The 22,872-nt window shown below is 44.6% G+C and overlaps 2 protein-coding genes and 1 pseudogene across 9 annotated transcripts in view; 1 reads left to right on the top strand and 2 right to left on the bottom strand.

Moving 5' to 3' along the window:
* ACBD5 (acyl-CoA binding domain containing 5) overlaps positions 1 to 7,727 on the top strand; it is a gene marked incomplete at its 3' end in the record, with an annotated part of 68,479 nt that extends 60,752 nt beyond the window's left edge. For 3 of the 6 annotated variants that reach the window (XM_079773000.1, XM_079773001.1, XM_079772996.1), the window contains exon 14: positions 5,464 to 7,726. In XM_079773000.1, the coding sequence (XP_079629126.1) occupies positions 5,464 to 5,476 (13 nt within the window). Of the gene's footprint in view, positions 1 to 5,463 lie in introns of all 6 variants that reach the window. The other 3 variants (XM_079773003.1, XM_079773002.1, XM_079772998.1) reach the window with 2 other exon arrangements.
* Positions 870 to 5,442, bottom strand: LOC307100657 (large ribosomal subunit protein uL24-like; annotated as a pseudogene). The gene has a single exon. The product of its transcript is annotated as a large ribosomal subunit protein uL24-like (transcript).
* A 13,534-nt stretch (positions 7,728 to 21,261) lies between the features above and the next one.
* Positions 21,262 to 22,872, bottom strand: part of MASTL (microtubule associated serine/threonine kinase like) — a 47,824-nt gene continuing 46,213 nt past the window's right edge. For both annotated transcript variants that reach the window (XM_079772934.1, XM_079772935.1), the window contains exon 12: positions 21,262 to 22,572. In XM_079772934.1, coding sequence (XP_079629060.1) covers positions 22,415 to 22,572 — 158 coding nt within the window. In that variant the 3' untranslated portion in view covers positions 21,262 to 22,414. The remainder of the gene's footprint in view (positions 22,573 to 22,872) is intronic.

Here is a 22,872-nt window from a genome sequence, read left to right as displayed (position 1 = left end):
TAGGCAAGGTTTAATCTGGTAGGGCTTAACAATGTTTAATCTGACGTTTCAGGAATAAAGATTAGAGAACAGTGTGTAAGGTTTGGAGGAGCTAAGTCTGTTTTGGAGATGAAAAGGAAGATCAAGAAATCCTGTTAGGAAGGGAAAAGTGTGGGCAGGAGATGATTTGCCCTACTCATAATAGAGACCATCCTGTACCTCATCCCTACTACAGTGTATGGTATGTAGTAAGCTTTCAGAACTGTATGCTGAAGCTCACTATTGGCAGAATGGCAAACTGAAGTGCCATAGGATATGGAAAAGCTTTAATTTTATCTAATAAATGTGCATCTGGACCCAAACAGACACACTGAGATAATCCTATACATCCTATATAATAAAGAAGTAATATGCAAATTGACCCTCACACCCTTGCACAAGATGGCTACCCTCATGTGGTCAAAGATGGCCACCCCCATGTGGTCAAAGATGGCTGGCAGGGGAGGGTAGTTGTGGGCGATCAGGCCAGCAGGGAAGGACAGTTAGGGGTGACCAGGCCAACAGGGGAGGGCAGTTGGGGGCAACTGGGCCAGCAGGAAAGGGCAGTTGGGGCGACCAGGCCTGCAGGGGAGGGCAGTTGGGGGTGACCAGGCCTTCAGGGGAGGGCAGTTGGGGGTGACTGGGCTGGCAGGGGAGGGCAGTTAGGGGCAACCTGGCTGGCAGGGGAGGGCTGTTGGGGGTTACCGGGCCAGCAGGGGAGGGCAGTTTTGGGGGGCATTCGGGCTGGCAGGGGAGCAGTTAGGCGTCCATCAGGTTGGCAGGGGAGTGGTTATGGGGTGATGAGGCTGGCAGGCAAAAGTGGTTAGGGGCAATCAGGCAGGCAGGCAGGCTAGCGGTTGGGAGCCAGCAGTCCCAGATTGTGAGAGGGATGTCCGACTGCTGGTTTAGGCCCGATCCCTAAACCGGCAGTTGGACATCCCCCAAGGGGTCCCAGATTGGAGAGGGTGCAGGCTGGGCCTCTAGTATGGAACATAAATGGCTATTTTGTGGTGAGCTTTAAAACATTTTTTTTTACATTAATAGTAATAAGGTCCACTGCTTGGATCCTGCCCTCCCCCCAGGATAGAAGAATATAAATTTAAAAGTAAAAGAAATTTCTCACATTACTTTGCAATGGATTAGAAAAATCTTCTTTCCGTATGTGATATGAAGAACACTTGCAGACCTGTTCAAAAATAGGCTCTGAACAGTCTCCTGTAGTGCCACCTCTCCCCAGTTACCTAACCTCATAATTCTGCTATTAAAATTATCCATGAGTGGGGTGGAAAGTGATGGGTGGAGGTGGAAGAGGGCATAGAGGGGATAGAAGGTAATGGAAAAAATAAAGTACAATTAAAATGTACCCAGCTGGTGTTGCTCAGTGGTTGAGCATCGACCCATGAACCAGGAGGTCACAGTTTGATTCCTGGTCAGGGCACATGCCTGAGTTGTGGGCTTGATCTCCAGTAGGGACCATGCAGGAGTCAGGCAATCGATAATTCTCATCATTGATGTTTCTATCTCTATCTCCCTCTCCCTTCCTCTTTCTGAAATAAATAATATTTTTTAAAAAGAAATACAATTAAAATGTGAAAAAAATTTTTTGAAAAAAGAAAATAATAGTAATAATGATAATAATAATAATAAATTATCTATGACTTAAATACTAAAAGCAGACCTGTTAAGTCCAAATGACTACTTTTAATGAATTACATTTTCCTGACTAATTTTCTTTATCAGTCTGCCCAGATTCATAAATTTGCTGTCATATAGTTTCTTTGGGAATACTGAGCTTTCAGTAGAAACATAGTCATTAAAAACTAGGTAAGGCCCTGGCTGGTTTGGCTCAGTGGATAGAGCATCGATCTACGGACTGAAGGGCCCCAGGTTTGATTTTGGGTCAAGGGCACATGCCCGGGTTGCAGGCTCGATTCCCAGTAGGGGCGCACAGAAGGCAGCTGATCAATGATTCTCTCTCATCATGATTTTTCTATCTCTTCCTCTTCCTTTCTCTCTAAAATCAATCTATATATATAAAAGCCTAAGTGACTGTTACAATTGGACAGATGAATGGCCAGTAGCTATGACACGCTCTGACCACCAGGGGGCAGACGCTCAATGCAAGAGCTGCCCCCTGGTGGTAGTCAGTGTGCTCCCACAGCCAACCTCCCATGGCTGGCCAACCTCCCTCAGTCCCTCCTCCCAGCCAGCTGGCCCCGATTGGGACTGGGCAAGATGGCCCCAATTAGCCCCGATCGCTGGCCAGGCTGAGGGACCTCACCCGTGTACGAATTCATACACCAGGCCTCTAGTGAAAATATATTAACACACACACACACACACACACACACACACACAAACCTGGGTAGGGCGAGCCCTCCTTGTAGCACACCCACTTGAATCTCCTTTTCAAGTGAATTTTCTTGTGTGTTTTTTTTTTTTTTGTTAATCCTCACTCAAGGGTATTTTTTTCCGTTGATTTTTAGAGAGAGAGGAAGGGAGGGAGGAAGAGAAAGAGAAAGAGATGATTGGTTGCCTCCAAAACATGCCCCATTTGGGGCCAGGGAATCAAACCTGCACCACAGGTATACATCCTTGACGAGGAATCGAACTGGCAACCCTTCAATGTGCAGGCCAACATTCTAACCATTGGACAACACCTGCCAGGGCTTGAGTGAAGTCTCTTTATCCTAAAACTCTAAAGGTCCCTAGAAGACTTGGAGACTTGTAACCAGGGGAGCAATGGGCATTGGCAACTTCTTCTGGGCTAACGCCCTGACCCAGTCCTCAAGGCCCCTTTTTCTCTGACTTTCCAGTGAGCCAATAGCAGCCCCACCTCGGCTCACTTCTGTCCTTGTGAATTTTATTTCGTGGTGAGTCAAAGCAGCCCTGCCTAGGCTCTCTCCTGTTGCTGCTTCTCTCCTAAGCCCTTCCTTGTTTCACTGTCCCCAGCTTCAGTAAACATACTCTGAAAAAAAATCACCCAAAACTAGGTAGGGGTGGAGAGGATCTCAGGAGAAACATTCTTCACTGGAGCCTGGTGAAGATGGTACTGGCCCAGAAAGGCAGGCCTGTGCTTCTGGGGAGGAAAAATAATCTCAGCGGTACAACCAGAGTAGAGTTCAATGGGCGAGGGCAAAGGCAGAATTTTATTCCTATTCCCTTATTTGTTGCTTTTTGTGTATTTTCTTCCCTATCACACCATACCCTGCATTTTGCAAGTTAATTTAAAAAAAAAGGAGAGAGATTTTGTTAAAAGGCTGAAAAACATTCTAAGGTTCTGAAGATAGTGATGTCCAGTCTATTTCCCCACTGTCATAGAATAATGTAGAGGATTAGGATTTATAGACCAAGTTGTATAAATCTGCAAAGAATTTTTTTTCATTTTAAGTTTTTAATGAAAGTTGTATATAATATTACTTTATACCTGCATCTTCTCAATTGTTTCTTCCATGTATTTTCCCTTTTCCTTTCCTACGTGGCAAGATATGGCTTTACGTTCAAGGATCTTTTTGCGGTCTTTGTCCAACTTTAGTCTAGTGAGAACCACCTTGCTGGGTTGAATGTTCACATGAACAGTTATACCATTAGCTTTCTCCTGCTGCACTGGTTCAATGTAGATGACATATTTCTTCCTGTAAACCTCGACTACTTTGCCAATTTGCTGCCCTTTGTAATGTCCTCGAACAACCTGAACTTCATCATCCTTTTGCATGGGCATGGATTGAACATTGTACTTCGGTCTCAGCTCCTTGGAAAGAGGAGAAGACATAATCTTGCTTTGAATGTGGGAAAGTGCATTGAAATGCCTTTTATGGTTCTAGCTCCGGTCAGAAGTCACAAAGGATTGAACTTCATTTTGACTGCTGGCGCTTCTAGGATGGCCACAAGAGGGAAGAGCTGCAAGGGTTTTTTTTTTTTTTTTTAATTTTTTTTTTTCAGAGATGATTTTAGAGATGAAGGGAGAGGGAGAGAGAGATAGAAATATCAATGATGAAAGAGAATCATTGATTGGCTGCCTCCTGCATGGCCCCCACTGGGGATCTAGCCTGCAACCAAGGCATGTGCCCTGACCAGGAATCGAACCAGTGACTTCCTGCTTCATAGGTCAACACTCAACCACTGAGCCACACCAGCCAGGCTGCAAAAGACTTTGTGTAGTAATCTGCATCACATGGGTTCTTGATAAATGTTGCTAACTGTTCAAGCACCTTCCAGCTAACATTTCTGCTAAAAACTTGCTCAGGCACTTAAGTCTTTAGAACCACCTACAGCTTTATTCCTGCAGGGGCCTTTTTTCTTTATGCCATGACTTACGTGAAAATTGGTATGATTATTTACTATTATTATTATTTGATTTATTTTTAATCCTCACCCTGAGGATATTTTCCCATTGATTTTGAGAGAGAGGGAAAGACAGTAAGAGGAACACATCAACTGGTTGCCTCCTGCAATAATGGCCGGGGAGGAGCCCACAACCAAGGTACATGCTCTTGACTGGAATTGAACCCGGGACCCTTCAGTCCTCAGGCCATCGCTCTATCCACCGAGCCAAACCAGCTAGGGTTGATCTGATTATTTAAAATGTTACTCCTGCCAAGGAGGTGTAACTAAGAAGATTTGTTCAAAGGATAAGGAATTATTTGATTATTTAAAATATCACTCCTGCCAAAGGGGTTGTATATGAATATTTCCACAGAGGAGAGGAATGAATCTGTGCTGAGACAGCTTCAGCCATTTTGGCATCTTGAGTGCTGGGCGGGTATAGAGATTTTATTTACAGCTCGGGGAACCTTTCTCAGAACTCAGATCATGTGTGATTGTTGTGTCTTGTGATAATAAGCCCACCAATTCTCTGATACCTCCTTCACTCTGCTATCATTAAAACCATCACATTATGCATATCTGAATTGTTGGTTTATATATCTCCCTACCCCCTCAATTAAACCAAAACGTCTTTTGAGGGTTGAGAGCCTGCCTCATTTATGTTTAAATCCCCAGTGCCTGGCACAGTGCCCAGAACAGATACATAATATATATTAATTAAATTAATAGTCCAGATTGTACATCTGTCAACTTGTTGTAGTTTTATTAAGCTATTTTGTTTCACAGCCTTTCCATTTCCCTAAATTATTAAATAATGTAAAAAAAATCTGAACTGTAATTCTCAATAAAAGGTTGAGAATTTAGAAGCTGTGGGAGGAGGAATATATATTTAAATTATTTATTACAAACCATTTGATAATGTCAGCACTTGCAATTAGATCTTTCCTATTGAACTATAAGTGACATGAAATAATTTTAGAAGGATCATTTGTGGGTTTATGGTTTTATTTTGAATTTGAATGTTAGGATTATGTTAGAGAATTCTTTGGCATGGGGTGTGTTTCATATTCAGGTTGCATTTTTATTCATAGGAAATTGGTTTTTACTTTCTTTTTAAAGAAAACTGAACTGAAGAAAATGGTATTTTACTCAAGAAGACTACTAGGCCTGGATGACCTTGGAAGGAAATGGATTGTGGAGCTAACAAGAAAATCCTAGTTTGTGATTATTACATTGCTTTTTGTTGTCTAATACTTTGGTTTGTGTATATATATATACATATATATTTTGCACTACACAATGATAACATTTTAAGGACTAATTTTGCTGATACTTGAATAATCAATCTCAACTAGATTATAAGCATACATAGATTTCCCCTACCCTTGAACTTGAAGGACATTAAATTATTAATTATTGTTTGGTAACATGTTTACCTGATTATCTCCCATAGAGAAATATAAGCTGCTTAGGTACAGTTGTTATAATGATATTAGATTTATAACTGGGTATTTTTAATTTTCTAAATTAAATATGAGAAGTAATGCAAACCAGAAGTAAATTTCAAGTAGATTAAATTGACTTTATATCTTAGTCACTGAATTGCCATGTCAAGAAGTAGAAAACTTCTATGATCTTTGTTGGGTATTCACAGTTCTGACTTTAGTGTTCAAACAACATTATTATAAACTAGAGTACTATATAAGAGGCTTAGTTTTTACAAATGATTCACAGAATAGAAATAACTTACTGATGGGAAAGATGAAGAATGGGCTTAAGGTATGAAAGTTTATTCTGAGCCTGCAGATCATTAATAAGATTATTATTAAATCCTATACATTTATTCCTTTGTAATCATTTGTCTTTAACTGAGTATATCTTGTCTCTGCTTCACCAGGTGCTTTGAAATATAAAATGAAAGACCTTATTTATACTGTTTTTACAAAGGTCAAAAAGGATACACATGAAAATTATTTTTCTGCAACTGGTAAACTACCCAGCCTGGACTCTTAACCTTTTAGTGCCTCAGTTTTTCATCGGGGTATAATATTTGAGAGATGCCTATTTCATAGGGATATTAACAGGATCTGTAAGCTAACAGGCTATGTACTTCCATATGAATAAGGCATACCCAATTAATATAAATTTCAGTTTCTCTCCTCTACCTCTCACATTTAAACTAGAAAGAAGACTGTAATTTTGATCTTTGACGGCTTTGTTTGGAATTAAAAAATAATTTTTTAATTGATTTCAGAAAGAGGAAGGGAGAGGGAGAGATAGATACATCAATAATGAGAGAGAATCATTGATCCACTGCCTCCTGCACGCCCCCGACCAGGGATAGAGCCAGAAACCCGGACATATGCCCTGACCGGGAATTGAACCATGACCTCCTGGTTCATATGTCAACACTCAACCACTGAGCCACACTGGCTAGGTTGGACTTATTTTTCCTGTCTATCTGCTTATTTAGATGTACTTTGTACTTTAAAGGTATCTCTGATTTAAAGGTTTAGTAGCAAATGTTTTAAGCATTCTTGGTATGTATGATATTGGATTTAGCATCATGTGTTCAGAGTGTTTGCAATAAGAGAGAAAGTAATACATCTCTTTTATGGAGGGTGGTTCTTCGTTTGCCTGAAGAAAAATGTATAAGAATACAATTTGCTTTTCCCAAGACTCTTTTTTTCCTTATATTTTCCTTTCATGTAACTTGATGTTTTTTATTTTTTAATCCCATCTTAATTAAAATGTGTCCCTAGAGACGGATCTACTAAGATTGTGTGTCTTTTTTTTGTTAATCCTCACTTGAGGATAATTTTCCTATTGGTTTTTAGAAAGAATAGGAAGGAGGGTGGGAGGGAGAGAGGGAAGGAGAGAAGAAGAGAGAGAGAGAAACATCGATGTGAGAGACACACCTTGATTGGTTGCCTCTCTCACACACCCCAACTGGGGCCTGGGGTCGAACCTGCAACCCAAGTACGTGCCCTTGACCAGGAATCAGACCCAAGGCCCTTAGGTGCATGGCTGATTCTCTAACCACTGAGAACACTGGCCAGGGCTAATATTTTAAAAACTCCTCAATTTAGGGAAAAAAAAGTTTAGATCCATGGATCATGGATTATTTTTAAAAATTAGATATCAATCTGGTATCAAAAATGGTGGCTTTTTTCTTAGTATATAAAGAAATAAAATGCAAATTAAGAAAGTAAGCAGTTGTGATTCATTACAAGCAGTTAGGGATTACTAATTCCTAGGGTTAACTGTTTGTATCCTATTCCAAAGTCTTATTTTATAGTTTGAAAAGCACTTTGCAGACAGTTCTTGTATATATAAATAAAGATGTTATTATAGGCTAGAGTGTTACTGCTTTGTTTAATATGAACTTCATTTAAACTTTTAAATTGATAGCATTGATATTTTTTTAATGATCTTTTCAGTTTCTTTATTGTAAACCTAAGTTAAAAATAAAAGGTTAATGAGAAATGATATGGTTTTATTACTTGTTACTGTTAGAAGTGCATTGATTTTTATACAATAAGGATTAAATGAGGATAAATAGTAGGAATTCATAGAAAGGAATCATTTTTTAAAAATAAAGCCATGCTGTTACATCCTACCTAATAATAGACAAATATGCAAATTGACCGTACCTTCGCTATGCCCACGATTGGCCAGGAGGCGCAGGGGGGCGGGACTCGGGGTGGCCGGGGTGGCTGATTGGGCCGGCGGGATGCTGAGCTCGCGTCGCCAGTGGCGGCTGGAGCTCAGCGTCTGCGCCATGGCTGTGCTGTGGCACAGAAGGGGCCTCTGGGGCAGCGAGCTCACGTCCCGCCGCGGACCATCAAAAGCAGGGGAGCTGGGTGCCTGTCCGCTCAGGCACCAGGCCTTTCAGAAGCCTCCGGCGCGGCTAAGGCTTCTGAAAGGCCTGGTGCACCAGCGGACAGGCACCCAGCTCCCCCGTGATCGAAAGCGAAAGCATGTAGGGGACCCTACACGTGCATGATTTAATCATGCACTGGGCCTCTAGTATCTATATAATAAGGAGCCAAGGTCGTAATGACCGTTACGACTGAAGGCTCGACCAGACCGGAAGTCAGTGCTGGGTTGCCATGTTGACCCAGCACTGACTGGGACTGCTGCTGGCGCCCTGACCCAGCACTGACTGCCTACGGGGCTGTGGATCAGGCCCGGAGAGAGGCCTGCAGAGAGAGAGGCAAGGTCTGTGGCAGCCGTTGATCAGAACTTGCCTCTCTTTCTCTCCCGGCCTGGCCACCAGCTGCACCTCCATTTCTCTCAAGGCCTCCACTGGGGCTGCTTATCAGCCCTGTCTTTCTGATCAGGCCCCGTTGATAGGCCCAGAGATGCTGACTGGCATAGAAACTGACCAATCAGAACCAAATCTGGGTGAATGTAAGGAGCCAATGGCTGCCTAGGAGATGGAGCTTTTGATGCTGACTGGCATAGAAACTGACCAATCAGAACCAAATCTGGGTCAACTGTGAGGAGCCAATGGCTGCCTAGGAGGAGGAGCTTTTGACACTGACTGGCATAGAAACTGACCAATCAGAACCAAATTGGTTGGCAGAGGAGGGCAGTTGGGGGCAAGATCAGGACAGCAGGGGAGGGCAGCTAGGGGTGATTAGGCGGGCAGAGGCAGTTAGGGGTGATCAGGCAAGCAGAGGAGAGCAGTTAGGGGTGAGATCAGGCTGGCAGGGTGGGGCAGTTGGTGGTAAGATCAGACTGGCAGGGGAGGGCAGTTGGGGGCAAGATCAGGCTGGCAGGGGAGGGCAGTTGGGGGCAAAATCAGGATGGCAGGGGAGGGCAGTTGGGGGCAAGATCAGGCCGGCAGGGGAGGGCAGTTAGGGGCAATCAGGCAGGCAGGCAGAGCCAGTTAGGGGCGATCAGGCAGGCAGGCAGAGAGGTTAGGGGTGATTAAGCAGGCAGGTAGAGGGGTTAGGGTCAATCAGGCAGGCAGGCAGGCAGGTGAGTGGTTAGGAGCCAGTGGTCCCAGATTGTGAGAGGGGTGTCCGACTGTGGTTTAGGCCCACAGGGATCGGGCCTAAACCAGTGGTCTGACATCCCCTGAGGGATCCCCAATTGGAGTGGGTGCAGGCTGGGCTGAGGGAACCCCCCTCCATGCACGAATTTCATGCAGCGGGCCTCTAGTAATTTTATAAAAATCAGAAATTGGGATAAAGTTTAATTCATTTATTCATTTAGTTGAGAATGTTACTGACCCAGTCAAAAAATCTAGTTTCAATTCTTATACCAAATAGACAGCTTCTTATAGCCACTCAATGCTCCTTTAATCAGACATCTTAAATACATATAGTTGTTCCTAGGTGGAACATGGTAAGAGGGTTTTGTGTTTTTAATATAAATACATAACTTTTTACTTCTACAGATAGTGATAAAAGTGATGTAAGCTATTTGTATTATTTAAGATAGTAATGTTCTGCTACATGTTATAGAAGTCTACCTGCAGTGGCTTTCCATTAATCCTCCTTTCCAATTGTACCACATCTTATAAGCTGGAAAATGATGAATGTCCTTTTCCTTTTAAAAAACAAATATATCTTTTACACACACACACACACACACACACACACACACATATCCTATATAATAAAGAGCTAATATGCAAATGGTCATCATGCCCTCATGCCATCAAGCCATAATGGCTCAGACACTCAACACTTGGGAGAGAGGAATGGGGACCAGCCAGGTACAAATGAGCTTGAGAGAGAGGAATGGGCACCAGCCAGGCAAAAATGAGCTCATGAGAGAGTAATGGGGACCAGCCAGGCTGCGGCCCAGGAGAGGAACAAGCCGCCCACCCCACTCCTGGGCACCAGCAGCTGGGGCTGCAGTCTGGGAGAGGGACAAGCTGCCCGCCCCGCGGTCCTGGGCACCAGCGGCTGTGCCTGTGCCTGTGGCCAGGGAGAGGGACAAGCCGCATGCCCCGTGGTCCTGGGCACCAGCGGCTGCACCTGCGACCCGGGAGAGGGACAAGCTGCCTGCCCCACGATCCCGGGCACCTGTGGCTGTGGCCCGGGCGAAGCCGCCCACCCACGGTCCCCTGCGGCTGTGGCTGGCCCAGGCGAAGCCAGCCTGGGTCCTGAGTGCCTGCGGCCAGCCAGGGGGAGGGAACCCCGGGTCCCAGGTGCCTGCGACTGGCTGGAGGAGGGAACCCTGGGTTCTGGGTGAGGGGTGAGGCAGAGGCGGTTGGGGCAATCAGGCCAGCAGGGGGAGCAGTTAGGGGCAATCAGGCTGGTAGAGGAGCAGTCAGGCAGGCAGGCAGGCGAGCGGTTAGGAGCCAGTGGTCCTGGATTGTGAGAGGCAGTCGGACATCCCCCAAGGGGTCCCAGATTGGAGAGGGTGCAGGCCGGGCTGAGGGACCTCCCATTTGTGCACGAATTTTGTGCACTGGGCCTCTAGTAGATATAAATAAATATCTAGTGGATATATATATATAAAAGATGGTCTGGAATGAAGGGCAGTAAGTGTCTCACTCACAGGACATGCAGAAGTGCAAGAGAGCCATGAAGAATTATCTCCTCACACATTTGTATTATGGTTAGATCAGTACTCAGGGTTCATATTGTTAGGGCCATAAATAAATATCTACTAGAGGCCCGGTGCATGAAATTCATGCATGGATGAGGTTGCTAGGCCTGGCTGGCGATCAGGGCTGATCAGGTTTCCCCCAACCCCGCCTCTCCGCCTCCTCCTTCCCTTGCTCCCTCAGCACCCCACTGCTGCTGCTGGTCGCTTGCCATGTTCTGTGCCACCCCCTGGTGGTCAGCACACATCACAGTGAGCGATTGAATTCCTGGTTGAACTCCTGAGGGGACACTTTGCATTTTAGCCTTTTATTATATAGAGATACCCTATATAATAAAAGGCTAATATGCAAATCGACCGAACAGCAGAATGACCAGTCGCTATGACGCGCACTGACCACCAGGGGGTAGACGCTCAATGCAGGAACTGTTCCCTGGTGGTCAGTGTGCTCCCACAGGTGGAGTGCTGCTCAGCCAGAAGCCAGGCTCACAGCTGGTGAGTGCAGTGGCAGTGGTAGGAGTCTCTCCCACCTCCACGGCAGCGCTAAGGATGTCCGACTGCCATCAGTCAGACATCCCCCGAGGGCTCCCAGACTGCAAGAGAGTGCAGGCTGGGCTGAGGGATCCTCCCCACCCTGAGTGCATGAATCTCATATACCAGGCCTCTAGTATACACATAATACAGGTGAGGTTGTCGCCATTGTTGTGTTTTCTGCCCTGGACACTTTTCTCCTTCTTTCAATGAGAGCACCACTCTCCTCTGTCCCTTCCCTTTGAGGGCTCTTCCTCTGCCACTCTACTCAGGCTCTGCTCCGAGCCACAGCAATAGGCATATGACACAGACCTGGCCAGTGCATATTGCATTCTGACACAGGGATGGTCCCCAGGATGAGCACAGGGCCATCAGTGAGGCAGACAAGTTATTCTCTGGGTTTATTTCATGAAGGTAGGAGAGAGCATTTTGCCTTTTCCAGAATGTTACATAGTTGGAATCATACAGTATGTAGCCTTTTCAGATTGGCTTCTTTCACTTAGCAATATGCATTTAAGGATATCTCCATGTAATTTCATGGCTTCATATCTCGTTTCTTTTTATATATTTTTTATGCCTGTGTTTCACTAAGCTTTATTTACAAAACAAGCAGAGGGCCAGGTTTTTCTGACTTCTGATTTAGAAAGCTCATTTCTTTTAGCAATGAATAATGCTTCATTGCATAGTTGTACCATACTTTATTTATCCACTCAACTATTGAAGGACATCTTGGTTGCTTCCACATTTTAGAAATTAAAACTAAAGCTGATATGCCCAGCCGCTGTGGCTCAGGGGCTGAGCATCAACCTGTGAACCAGGAGGTTAGAGTTTGATTCCCAAATTGGGGCACATGCCCTGGTTGCGGACTCAATCCCCAGTAGCGGGTATGCAGGAGGCAGCCGATCAATGGTTCTCTCTCATTATTGATGTTTCTATCTCTCTCCCTCTCCCTTCCTCTCTGAAATGAATAAAAAAAATTTTTTAAAAATAAAGCTTCTATAAACACCTGTGCAGATTTTTGAGTGGTCATGTGTTTTCTACTGATTTGGGTAAATAGCAAAGAGTGTGATTGCTGGATCATAAAGTGAAATTATGTTTAGTTTTGTAAGAAACTGTCTTCCAAAGTGGCTTACTCCCCTAGCTGGTTTGGCTGAGTGGATGGAGTGTCAGCCTGGGGACTGAGGGAACCTGGGTTCGATTCCAGCCAATGCCCAGGTTGTGGGCTCGATTCCCAGTAGGGGGCGTGCAGGAGGCAGCCGATCAATGATTATCTCTCATCATTGATGTTTCTATCTCTCACTCCCTCTCCCTTCCTCTCTGAAATCAGTAAAAATAAAGAATGTTTAAAACGAAAAAAAACAACAAAAAAAACCGAAGTGGCTTACTATTTTGTTTTCTCACCAGCAGTGAATGAGAGTTCCTGTTGTTCCACATCTTTGTCAGCGTTTGGTGTTATTAATGTTTTGAATTTTAGCATTTTGATAAGTATGTAGTGGTATCTCATTGTTGCCTTTTTTCTTTTTGAATTATAGCCTATTAGGTTATTCCCCTAGGGATTCTGGGGCCATATATCCTGGCACTTGGAGGAGCCTTAGATCAGTGGTTGCCAACCGGTGGTCCACGGACCACTGGTGGTCTCTGAAGTCCAAAAGGTTGGCGACCACTGGTTTAAGGAAACCTTTGGAGCAGCGGTCGCCAACTGGTGGTCCGTGAGGTCCGAAAGATTAGTGACTGCTGCCTTAGATAAAAGGCTAACATCTAGTCCTAGGCACTTAGAAAAGAGTCCAAAACAGTGAGTTCAAGTCCCTTAATCCAGTTAACTCTGAATCACTACCCTTCTCTTTATACAGTTTGTTTACATGGGTTAAAAATTACCATTTTTTAAAAAAATTTATTGATTGATTTAAGAGAAAAGGAGAAGGGGGAGAAGGAAAGAGGGAGGGAGGGAGGGAGGGAGGGAGGGAGGGAAGAAGGGAGGGAGGGAGGGAGGGAGCGAGCGAGGAGAGAGAGTGAGAGAGAGGAGAGAGAGAGAGAGAGAGAGAGAGAGAGAGAAAGAGGAGAGAGAGAGAGAGAGAGAGAGAGAGAGAGAGAGAGAGAGAGAGAGAGGGGAAAGAGAGAGTTGTCCCACTTATTTATGCATTCATTGGTTGATTCTTATTTGTGCCGTGCCCTGACCAGGATCGAACCTACAACTTTGGAGTATTAAGACGATTCTCTAACCAACAGAGCTACCCAATGGCCAGAAATTTCCATTCTTATTTAAGGTAGTTTAAGTTAGGTTTCTGCCACTTTTAACCAGAGTCCTAACTTGTATAGATAGCTCTTAATTCTCAGGGTTGAGTGCAGGCTCTGGAGCCAGGCTGTCTAGGTTAGAATTCTGTGCAATCAAGGGAAAGTCACTTCGGGTTTTAAATTTCCTCATCTATAAAACTTGAATAATATGTCATAGGGTTAATATATGCAAAATACATAGAACAGTGCTCAGGATGCATTAAGTACTTGGTGACTAATAGCTATTGTGATGGTAATAATACTTTTGTTATTTCACTATCAGTACTTTTATAGAAGCAGGGCAAGAAGGCATATTAATCCAAATCCCTTTTGCAGAGATAGACACTGGAAGTGTTGGTCCAACAGGAGTAGCTGGAGTATTAGCAAGTTTGTACTGATGCTCCAAGGCCCAGATCCCACAGAGTGATGCCAAGAAGCCAGGTGACACCTGCAGATGGATTATAGGAGAGGAACCCTGACTTTAGGTAATTGAATCTTTTCTAATGGTAGTAAGCAGGCAAAATTTTACTAGGGAGAGAGACCTTATCTATATATACAAAAAGCCAGGCGTCCCAACCGGAACAACCGATCAACCAGTTGCTATGACGTGCACTGACCACCTCTTGGTCCCTCCCTCCAGCCCACAGGCTCCCATCGCTGGATGGCCACCGGGGAACCACGGGGCACCCGGCTGGGTGGCGGTAGAGCGGGACTGGGGACTGGCGAGCAGGCGGAAGGCAGACCTTTCGGTCCCTTCCCCTGGCCGGCAGGCTCCGATCGATCCTCAGTTTCTTCCGAAAGGAACGGGGCGCCTCCACTGTGCAGCCTCCAGGGGATGCGGACTCACTGCTATGAGGGGCTCCGGAGCGGAGACTTCAACAAGGACTTCAGCGCCTGCAGCGACCCTCAGCCTTCACTGCTGGGAGGTGGACAGAGAGCATCAGCTTTAAAGCACAAACACCCTCCTCAGGAAGGACCTGCACCCTCCCTACTCCACAGCAGCTTCCAGGTCTGCAAGAAACTGCGCATGCTCCTCCCTGCGGGTGGGCGGGGCCAGAGCCTGAGCTGAGCGGTTCGCCTTGGGGGAGGGGCCGAGCCAGGCTGCTGGGCCAGTGCAGGGACAGAGGGAGGGAGAGAGGGAGGGGGGGGGGGGGGAGCAGGAGCAAGGGGGCAGCCCTGGTTCCCTGCACCTCCTCCCACAGGCATAGTCCTTCTGGGTTGAGTTTCCCACGTCATTGTGAGGGTTTTGTCTGGCGATGCCGGCTGTGAAAGGATTCACAAGGGAGAGAAGAGACAGGTGCAGAGAGAAGGCGTTTATTTTACTTCTGTAAAGGGAGCTAAGGGCCAGGTGTCCTTTGATGGCACAAGGCACCTACCGCAGAGTGGGCTGTTCTTTTGGTCACTGGATGGCAAACGAGGAACTGGGGTGGCTGGCAGCAGCGGGGCCGGACTGGGGACTGGCAAGTGGGCGGAAGATGGCCCTGATCGCAGGCGAGGCCTAGGGACTCTACTGTGTGCTGGGCTTCTAGTCTATATTATATTAGCAAGTATCCTGCCATTTATGCAAAAAGAGATATTATCTCTGTCTTCCAAGGCTGTTCATTGTACAAACATCCTTGAAAAGATGGTCTGGAATGAAGGGCAGTAACTGTCTCACTCACAGGACGTGCAGAAGTGCAAGAGAGCCATGAAGAATTATCTCCTCACACATTTGTGTTAGGGTTAGATCAGTACTCAGGGTTCATATTGTTAGGGCCATGCAAAGACTCTTCACATCTGAGCAATTTATTAACCTATGATCATTTTCCTTTCCTGCACAGCTTTTTAAAATTATTATTTTTAATCCTCACTTGAGGATATTTTTCCATTGATTTTCAGAGTGAGTTGAAGGGGATAAGAAGGGGAAGAGAAACAGAGAGAGAGACTGAAACATCGATGTGACAGACACATCAATTGGTTGCCTCCTGCCCGTGCCCCAACTGGGGCTGGGGGTGGAAATGCAATCCAGGTATGTGCCCTTGACCAGATATTGAACCCGTGACCCTTGGATGTGCAGGCAGATGCTCCAATCACTGAGCCACACCAGCCAGAGCCCAGCTGTTCATTGTTGCTGGAGTTAACTTTTTTCATTTGCTAGCTTTTCTTTCTACTTATCAATAATTCAATCTCTAATTCTTCCCCCGTTGTCTAAATAACCTATCAAGACATTCAGATAAACCAGAATATAAATTTCATTGATATTCTATCAATTTCATATATCTGACAAAGTCTTCTGGAAACTTGACCTGCTTTGAACTTGCTGCCCTCTGTGACTGGGACACAGCTCTTATCCTGGGCTCACACTTGACCATCATCCTTGGGGGTTCTCTTTAACTCCTCTATTAGACAGTCTGCTTCCCTTATTCTATGGATTCTTCTTTTGGTTCACTCTCTTATTTTGATAGAGCCTGGTTTGCAGTGTCTTTCTAAATAAGGAAGGACGCACAAGAGGGAAGTATTTGGGGACTTTGCATGTATAAAAATGTCTTTCTTCCTTTCTGAAGTTTGAAGATGTTGCTCCATTGCCTTTTTAAAATTTTTTATTTTTATTAATTTTAGAGAGAGAGGAAGGGAGAGGGATAGAAATATCCATGAGAGAGACACATCAATTGACTGCCTCCTGCACACCCCCTCCCCCACAGGGGATGGGGCTCACAACCCAGGCATGTACTCCAACTGGGAATCAAACCAGGTACCTCTTGATTCATGGGTTGATGCTCAACCACTTAGCCACATCAGCCAGACTCCATTGCCTTTTTGTTTGCAGTTGTAAATGTTAAGTTTGAAAACATGTCAGATGCTTCTTTCTAAAAACCAGTTCCATAGAAAAAAAATTCAATCTTCCTCCTGTGTTTTCTTTTATTCTTACACTACTCACATTTCAGAAACCAGCTGTGCAGAGTTTTATTCTCACATCAATAAGCTCTTCTGTGGTAACAGCTGGGTGTCCTAGCATTTAAATAAATTTTGACACGTCCGGCTGGCGTGGCTCAGTGATTGAGCATCGACCTATGAACCAGGAGGTCACAGTTTGATTCCCAGTTAGGGCATTTGCCTGGGTTGAGGGCTACATCCCCAGTGTGGGGCGTGCAGGAGGCAGCTGATCAGTGATTCTTTCTCATCATTGATGTTTCTATCTCTCTCTCCCTCTCCTTCTTCCTCTCTAAAATAATATATATATATATATACTAGAGGCCCAGTGCATGATTGAATCATGCACGTGTAGGGTCCCCTACACGCTTTCGCTTTCGATCATGGGGGAGCTGGGTGCCTGTCCGCTGGTGCACCAGGCCTTTCAGAAGCCTCTGGCTCAGCGGAGGCTTCTGAAAGGCCTGGTGCTGGAGCAGACAGGCACCCAGCTCCCCCACTTTTGTTGGTCCGCGGCCGCTGAGGGGGGCTGCCGCGGACACCTGGCTACCCTGCCGTTGAGAGGCGCAGCTGGGTGTCCGCGGCAGGCCCCCTCAGCGGCCACAGATCTGGCAGTTGAGAGGCACAGGGGGCGGGAGTCCTGCCCCCTGAGCCTCTCAACAGCAGGGTAGCCCCCCTCAGTGGCAGCGGATCCGTGCCTCTCAATGGCCAGATAGGCCACCCGAGTCCCGCCCCCCAGCCTCCCGCCGCCCAATCGTGGGCGTAGCGGAGTGATGGTAATTTACATGTTACTCTATTATTATATATATATATATATTTATTTAAATAAATAAATAAATAAATAAATTCTGACACTATCTACCTGGATAGCATCAGATCTCCAGGTTAAGGGCTCAGTCCCACAAGATTGTTCTCCCCTGACTTTAGATGCCAATTGCAAGTCCAGATTGTCACCTGTGCTTTTGACCAAGCGGCTACAAATGGAGATTCCCATAATGCCCTCCTTGGGTTGTATTAATTTGCTAGAGTGGCTCAGAGGACTCAGGAAAACTTACTGCTTTCCAGTTTATTATAAAAGGATATGGTAAAGGATACAGATGAGCACTCAGAAGGAAGAGATATGCAGGTTCAAGGTGTGTGGTAAAGGGCATGGAGCTTCCTTACACTCTCTGGGTGCACGACTCGCCCAGCACCTCCACGTTTTCACCAACCTGGAAGCTCTCTGAACCCTGTCCTAGTGGGATTTTTATGGTGGCTTCATCATGGAGGCATGATAAAACATAAACTCCATTTCCAGGCTTTCCCCTTTCTGGAGAATGGAGGGATGGGACTGAAAATTCCAAGCTTCTAATCATGACTTGGTCTTTCCAGTCACCAGCCCTGTGCAGGAGTCTCCTCATTAGAATGAAAGACACTCCTACCACCCAGGAAATTCCAAGGGATCTAGGAGCCCTGTGTCAGTAACTGGGATCAAAGACCAAATATTAGAACAAAAGATGCCCCAAGTGCTCTTTAACACTTAGGACAGGGGTGGGAACCTTTTTTCTGTCAAGGGCCATTTGGGTATTTATAACATCACTTGTGGGACATACAAAATTATCAACTTAAAAATTAGCCTGCTAGCCTGGCCGGTGTGGCTCACTGGTTGAGTGTCAACCCATGAACCAAGAAGTTGCAGGATCGATTCCTGGTTAGGACACATGCCAGGGTTGTGGGCTTGATCTCCAGTAGGGGGTGTGCAGAAGGCAGCTAATGTTTCTGTCATCGATGTTTCTATCTCTCTCTCCCTTCCTCTCTAAAAAGAAAACATTTTTTTCCCAATTGAATTTACCATTTTTCAGGCTTGTTCACTGATGGGATGTGTGGACTAAAGTACAAAAGCTTGGAACTGGAGTTTTAAAATATATATTTACTAGAGACCTGATGCAGAAAATTCATGCAGGAGTAGGCCTTCCTTCCCCTGGCTGCTGGCACCAGCTTCCCTCCTGCACCAGGACCCGGGCTTCCCTCGCAGCCCCGGCTTCATCCAGAAGGTCGTCTGGAAGGATGTCCGGTCTAATTAGCATATTACGCTTTTATTATTATAGATTGATTTCAGAGAGGAAGAGAGAGGGAGAGATAAAAACATCAATGAGAGAGGATCATTGATCAGCTGCCTTGAACAAAAATCAGCTCTTGACCTGACAACCCTTTCAGGATGACAGAAAAGCATCTCTCAGGCCACAAAGGAGAAAATGCAAGCCTACTTACTATTAACATCTCAGGAAATTGTGCTGTGAATATTTTATACTTTTTTAAAAAAAATTAATTATTGTTGAACATGTTACATATGTCTTCTTTTCCCCCCATTGACCTCTCCCCACCTGCTCCCAACCAGCACATGCCCTCACCCCTCTACTGTCTGTGTCCATTGGTTATGCTTATATGCATGCATACAAGTCCTTTGGTTGATCTCTTACTGCTGGGGTCTTTTCCGCATCTACAAGGGTTCAAGGAATCTGGAGAAGGGGCTGTGCATAAATTAGTGAAGAGACTAGTAGAGAAGAAATATGAATTTTGAAGGCATTTTGGGTTGCCAGATGGAAACTTAATTCTAGTGACTAAGCTCCCTGAATCTCCAGACCCAGGGCTTTTTATTCACACATTTTGCCCTCTAACAAAGCAGATATACATATCAAAGGTAAGGTTTGGTAAACAGTAAAGGACCATCAAGTTGGGGGAATTGCCTTAGGCTGTTCCAGCAGCAGGTAATAACATGCAGATTTTCAGCCCTGCTGAAAGAGTCCATTCAACCTTTTGAAGATTTCTCGCATTTATTATGACCTGCTGGACGTAACCTCCAGCATCTTACCTCTCCCCACGCCCCCCTTCAGCCCCCCTGCCTTCTCTCTGAGGTTTATCGGTCTGTTTGATGCTTCTGTTTCTGTATCTATTTTTGATCATAGAGCAGGACTCCCTTCAGCAGGGCTCTGGTGCCCGCTGAGTGTTTCCCTTGAGTGTGTTGCTGGTAGAGGAGGTTGGATGGAGCTCCAGTGTAATCTGAAGATGTCTATTGGGTGCCTTGGCTCAGGGGCCTACTGGGAGGTGCACCCCAAGATCATCCACTGCCTGTGCCCCGCCCAGGGCCAACTGGCATGAGCTGCAAAGCGAGCTGCACATGGCTGCCACTTGTGCTGGGCTTGGAGGTGTCTGGGCGAGGCCAAGCTGTGAACTGAGACCACCTGCTGCTAGTCCCAGGCTTGGCCCTGCTTAACAAGAGGTACAGGGCATGCTGAGGCCACATGCTGCTTATCTAAGGTTTGTGGGCCTTTGAGAGATTTTAGGAAGTCTGCTGCATTAGCCAAGACGGGCTGTTTGTATTGAAATGCCACTGGCAGCATCTTGGGTGGGCCCACAAGTTGGGTGGGGTGGGCTCTCAGGGAAGCACCAGGGCAGGGTGAATGGTGTTAGCCAGGAAGATGGAGATTCAGATATGGCCCTGGATCAGTGAAGGGGAGAGCTCAGCAAAGGAACAATGGCCTCTGCCAGCACTTCTGTCTGGGAGAAAGCTGCCCCTCCAACCCTCGCCTTGAAGCCAGACAACTCAGTTCCTCCCTTATGTCCCTGATGCCTTTCAAGCTGCTGCCCCAGCACTAGAGCTCAGAGGAAGTGAATCTAAGTAAGCCTGTTGCTGGCCCTTTAAGAGGGACGCCTGAGTTTCCAGCCACCTTCTGTCTCACTCAGCCATAATCTCCACTGGTTTTCACATCCAGAAGTTATGGCGAGTTCTCTTCCCAGCACTGGATCCCTAAGCTGGAGATCCTGGTGTGGAGCTGGGACGCCTGGATTCACAGGGGGTCTTCCGCAACAGATACCCATCTCTGTTTTTTTAACTGTATGTGTGGGTGTGGGATCTGCCTGTTCCTTATCTCCACCTCTCCTACCAGGCTCAGATGTGGTTTCTTCTGTATATCATTAGTTATAGGACTTCTGTTCAGCTAGACTTCAGGTTGTTCTCAGTGATGGTTGTTTATAGTTTTAGTTGTGATTTGATGTAGTTTTGTGGGAAGATGCAAGTGCTGAGGTTCCCTATTCAGCCACGTTGACCGGAAGCTCAGGTTTTTCCTTAACCAGTATCTGAACCCACCACATCTTGACAGATGCTTTAAAGGGTTGGTTAATTTTAGATAAAAAATCACTTGTTCCCAGTAAACACCACTACAGCATGCAGAGTTCTAGGTGACTATAGCAGCACATGCTAGGTCAATAACAGCAAACTTTTTCACTTAAAGGCATGGTTGTTGGCCTTGGGAATAGGGTCACTGTACATTTCCCCAATAGAAAATTATCCCTGGTCCAAGGGCGTGGCCAGCAAGTGAAATGTCAGTGCATTGCCATCTGCTGAGCATAAAGAAACCTCTAGGATTGGATCTTACTCTTTTGAGCATCAATATTTTTTTTAGTTTAGCTATCTTTCATGAATAATAAAATATAGAGTTTCCTGCCTTATTTAAAAAAAAATCCTTGGTGAGGATTAAAAAAAATAATAAATAATCTTATTCTTTTACCTAATTAAGGAAAGATGTAATTTATATTAAATGAAGTTTTAGTAACTTATTTTAAATATTTTATTAGAAGAGCTGACTATTAGGAGGGTTAAATCTAAGTAATCATTACTACTAGTAAAACAAGCTCAGTAAAAACATTAAACCATGGATTAAATTATATAGCACTGTTTATAACTGTCTATCTTTCACGTAAGTTTTACACTTGTCCTATCTTTCTCAGCTACTTTAGCAAGGCTTTTACTGGGATGGTAATGGAGAGTAAAAACATAAAGCCAAATGCAAAAGGAACAATAGTATTAAATAGATTAGCAGCAAATTTACATACATACACTTAAATTTGAACTCTGCTCTTTTGAATGGTAAGTACGCTGACAGCCTCAATGTGTTTAAGATATGACCTGTGAAGCTGAATCTTAGTGTGTGTATAAAAGAATGATGTTGACAAATAATATACTTGAAGTATGTTACACTTATATTTATTAAGCCAAGGTAAATTTTTTATAAAGGATCAGGCTGGTAATGCTGCATATATTTTAAACAAATTATCTTAAGATGTAAACCATCACATTTTTTACTAAAACTGAACAAGCTGTTAAAATTGCTACAGTATATCACGACTAATCTTTCCATAACTATTTTAAACAGATATGCATTGTAGAGAAAGCAACAGAAACAGTCAAAGCAGCAAAACTATATTCATAGGAAAGCAAGCCAAAACCATAGTCCTTTTGTTTATCCCTCATTCCCAAAAGGAGCTACACTACTGAGTGAAGAAATTTTCCAGCTGCATATTGAGGTCACAAATGCAGCCTTAAAGGATTGCCCTTGAGACTACAGCTTTTGCAGGCAATCATGTACAAATAAATTACATTAAAATAAAACTGTATGGTGTTTTGTTATTTTAACACCGAACTGAATGGTGGACTGAAATCAACAGATGAGAAAGGAAATCAAGCTCAAGGCTCAGTCTCTCTAAAATGGTAGTGTCATTCTAGTTTTATTGATGCATTAATTTTCATAAAGTGCAGTGACAAAATAAATAAGATGAAAGAAACTTTGAGATTAAGATAACTTGTTGATTATATTCTTGGTAGCCTTTTACCTCTGTGGAAGCTGTAAACATACATAAAAGCTCATGGATCCAGGTAAAATGATTTTCCCCCTTAAATAAAACTTATAATAAGGAATATATAATTATGGTAGCTCTTTCTATAAGACAAGGTTAGATTAAAGGGCAAATTTACGTGCTATAGACTAAATCCAGATACGGTCAAGTGCTGAGCATTATTTCTGGCTTCAAAATATGATGTATCTGTTTCACCATCTGGTTGGGGTATGAAAGGCATAGTTTGATGCTGTAGATTTTCCCAGTCCACATCACTGAAGAGAGGATGATGTTTCAACTCTTTGGGAAAACAGGAAACAAAATGAAATATTATGACACCATTACCTAAGCAAGGACTGTTCTATCGGAATGAAGAAGAGACACTCTCACATATACTTTGCCATACTTTATTATGTCACTTTCATAGGCATTTGTTTGTCTGTCTCTCTATTTACCCACATTCTTCTCAATGACACACACTGTGTCATTTTGTATATCACTCGGTATAGGACAGGTGCCTGATTTGTATTTGTCAAATGAGTGATTGAATGATTTGTCTTAACAGAAGTCTTTCTCATTGCCTGCATCTTCTCACAAAAT

The sequence above is a fragment of the Cnephaeus nilssonii genome, assembly GCF_951640355.1.
Source record: "Cnephaeus nilssonii genome assembly, chromosome: 1".
In the NCBI taxonomy this organism is placed as follows: domain Eukaryota; kingdom Metazoa; phylum Chordata; class Mammalia; order Chiroptera; family Vespertilionidae; genus Cnephaeus; species Cnephaeus nilssonii.
This window is presented reverse-complemented; position numbering and strand designations above follow the sequence as displayed.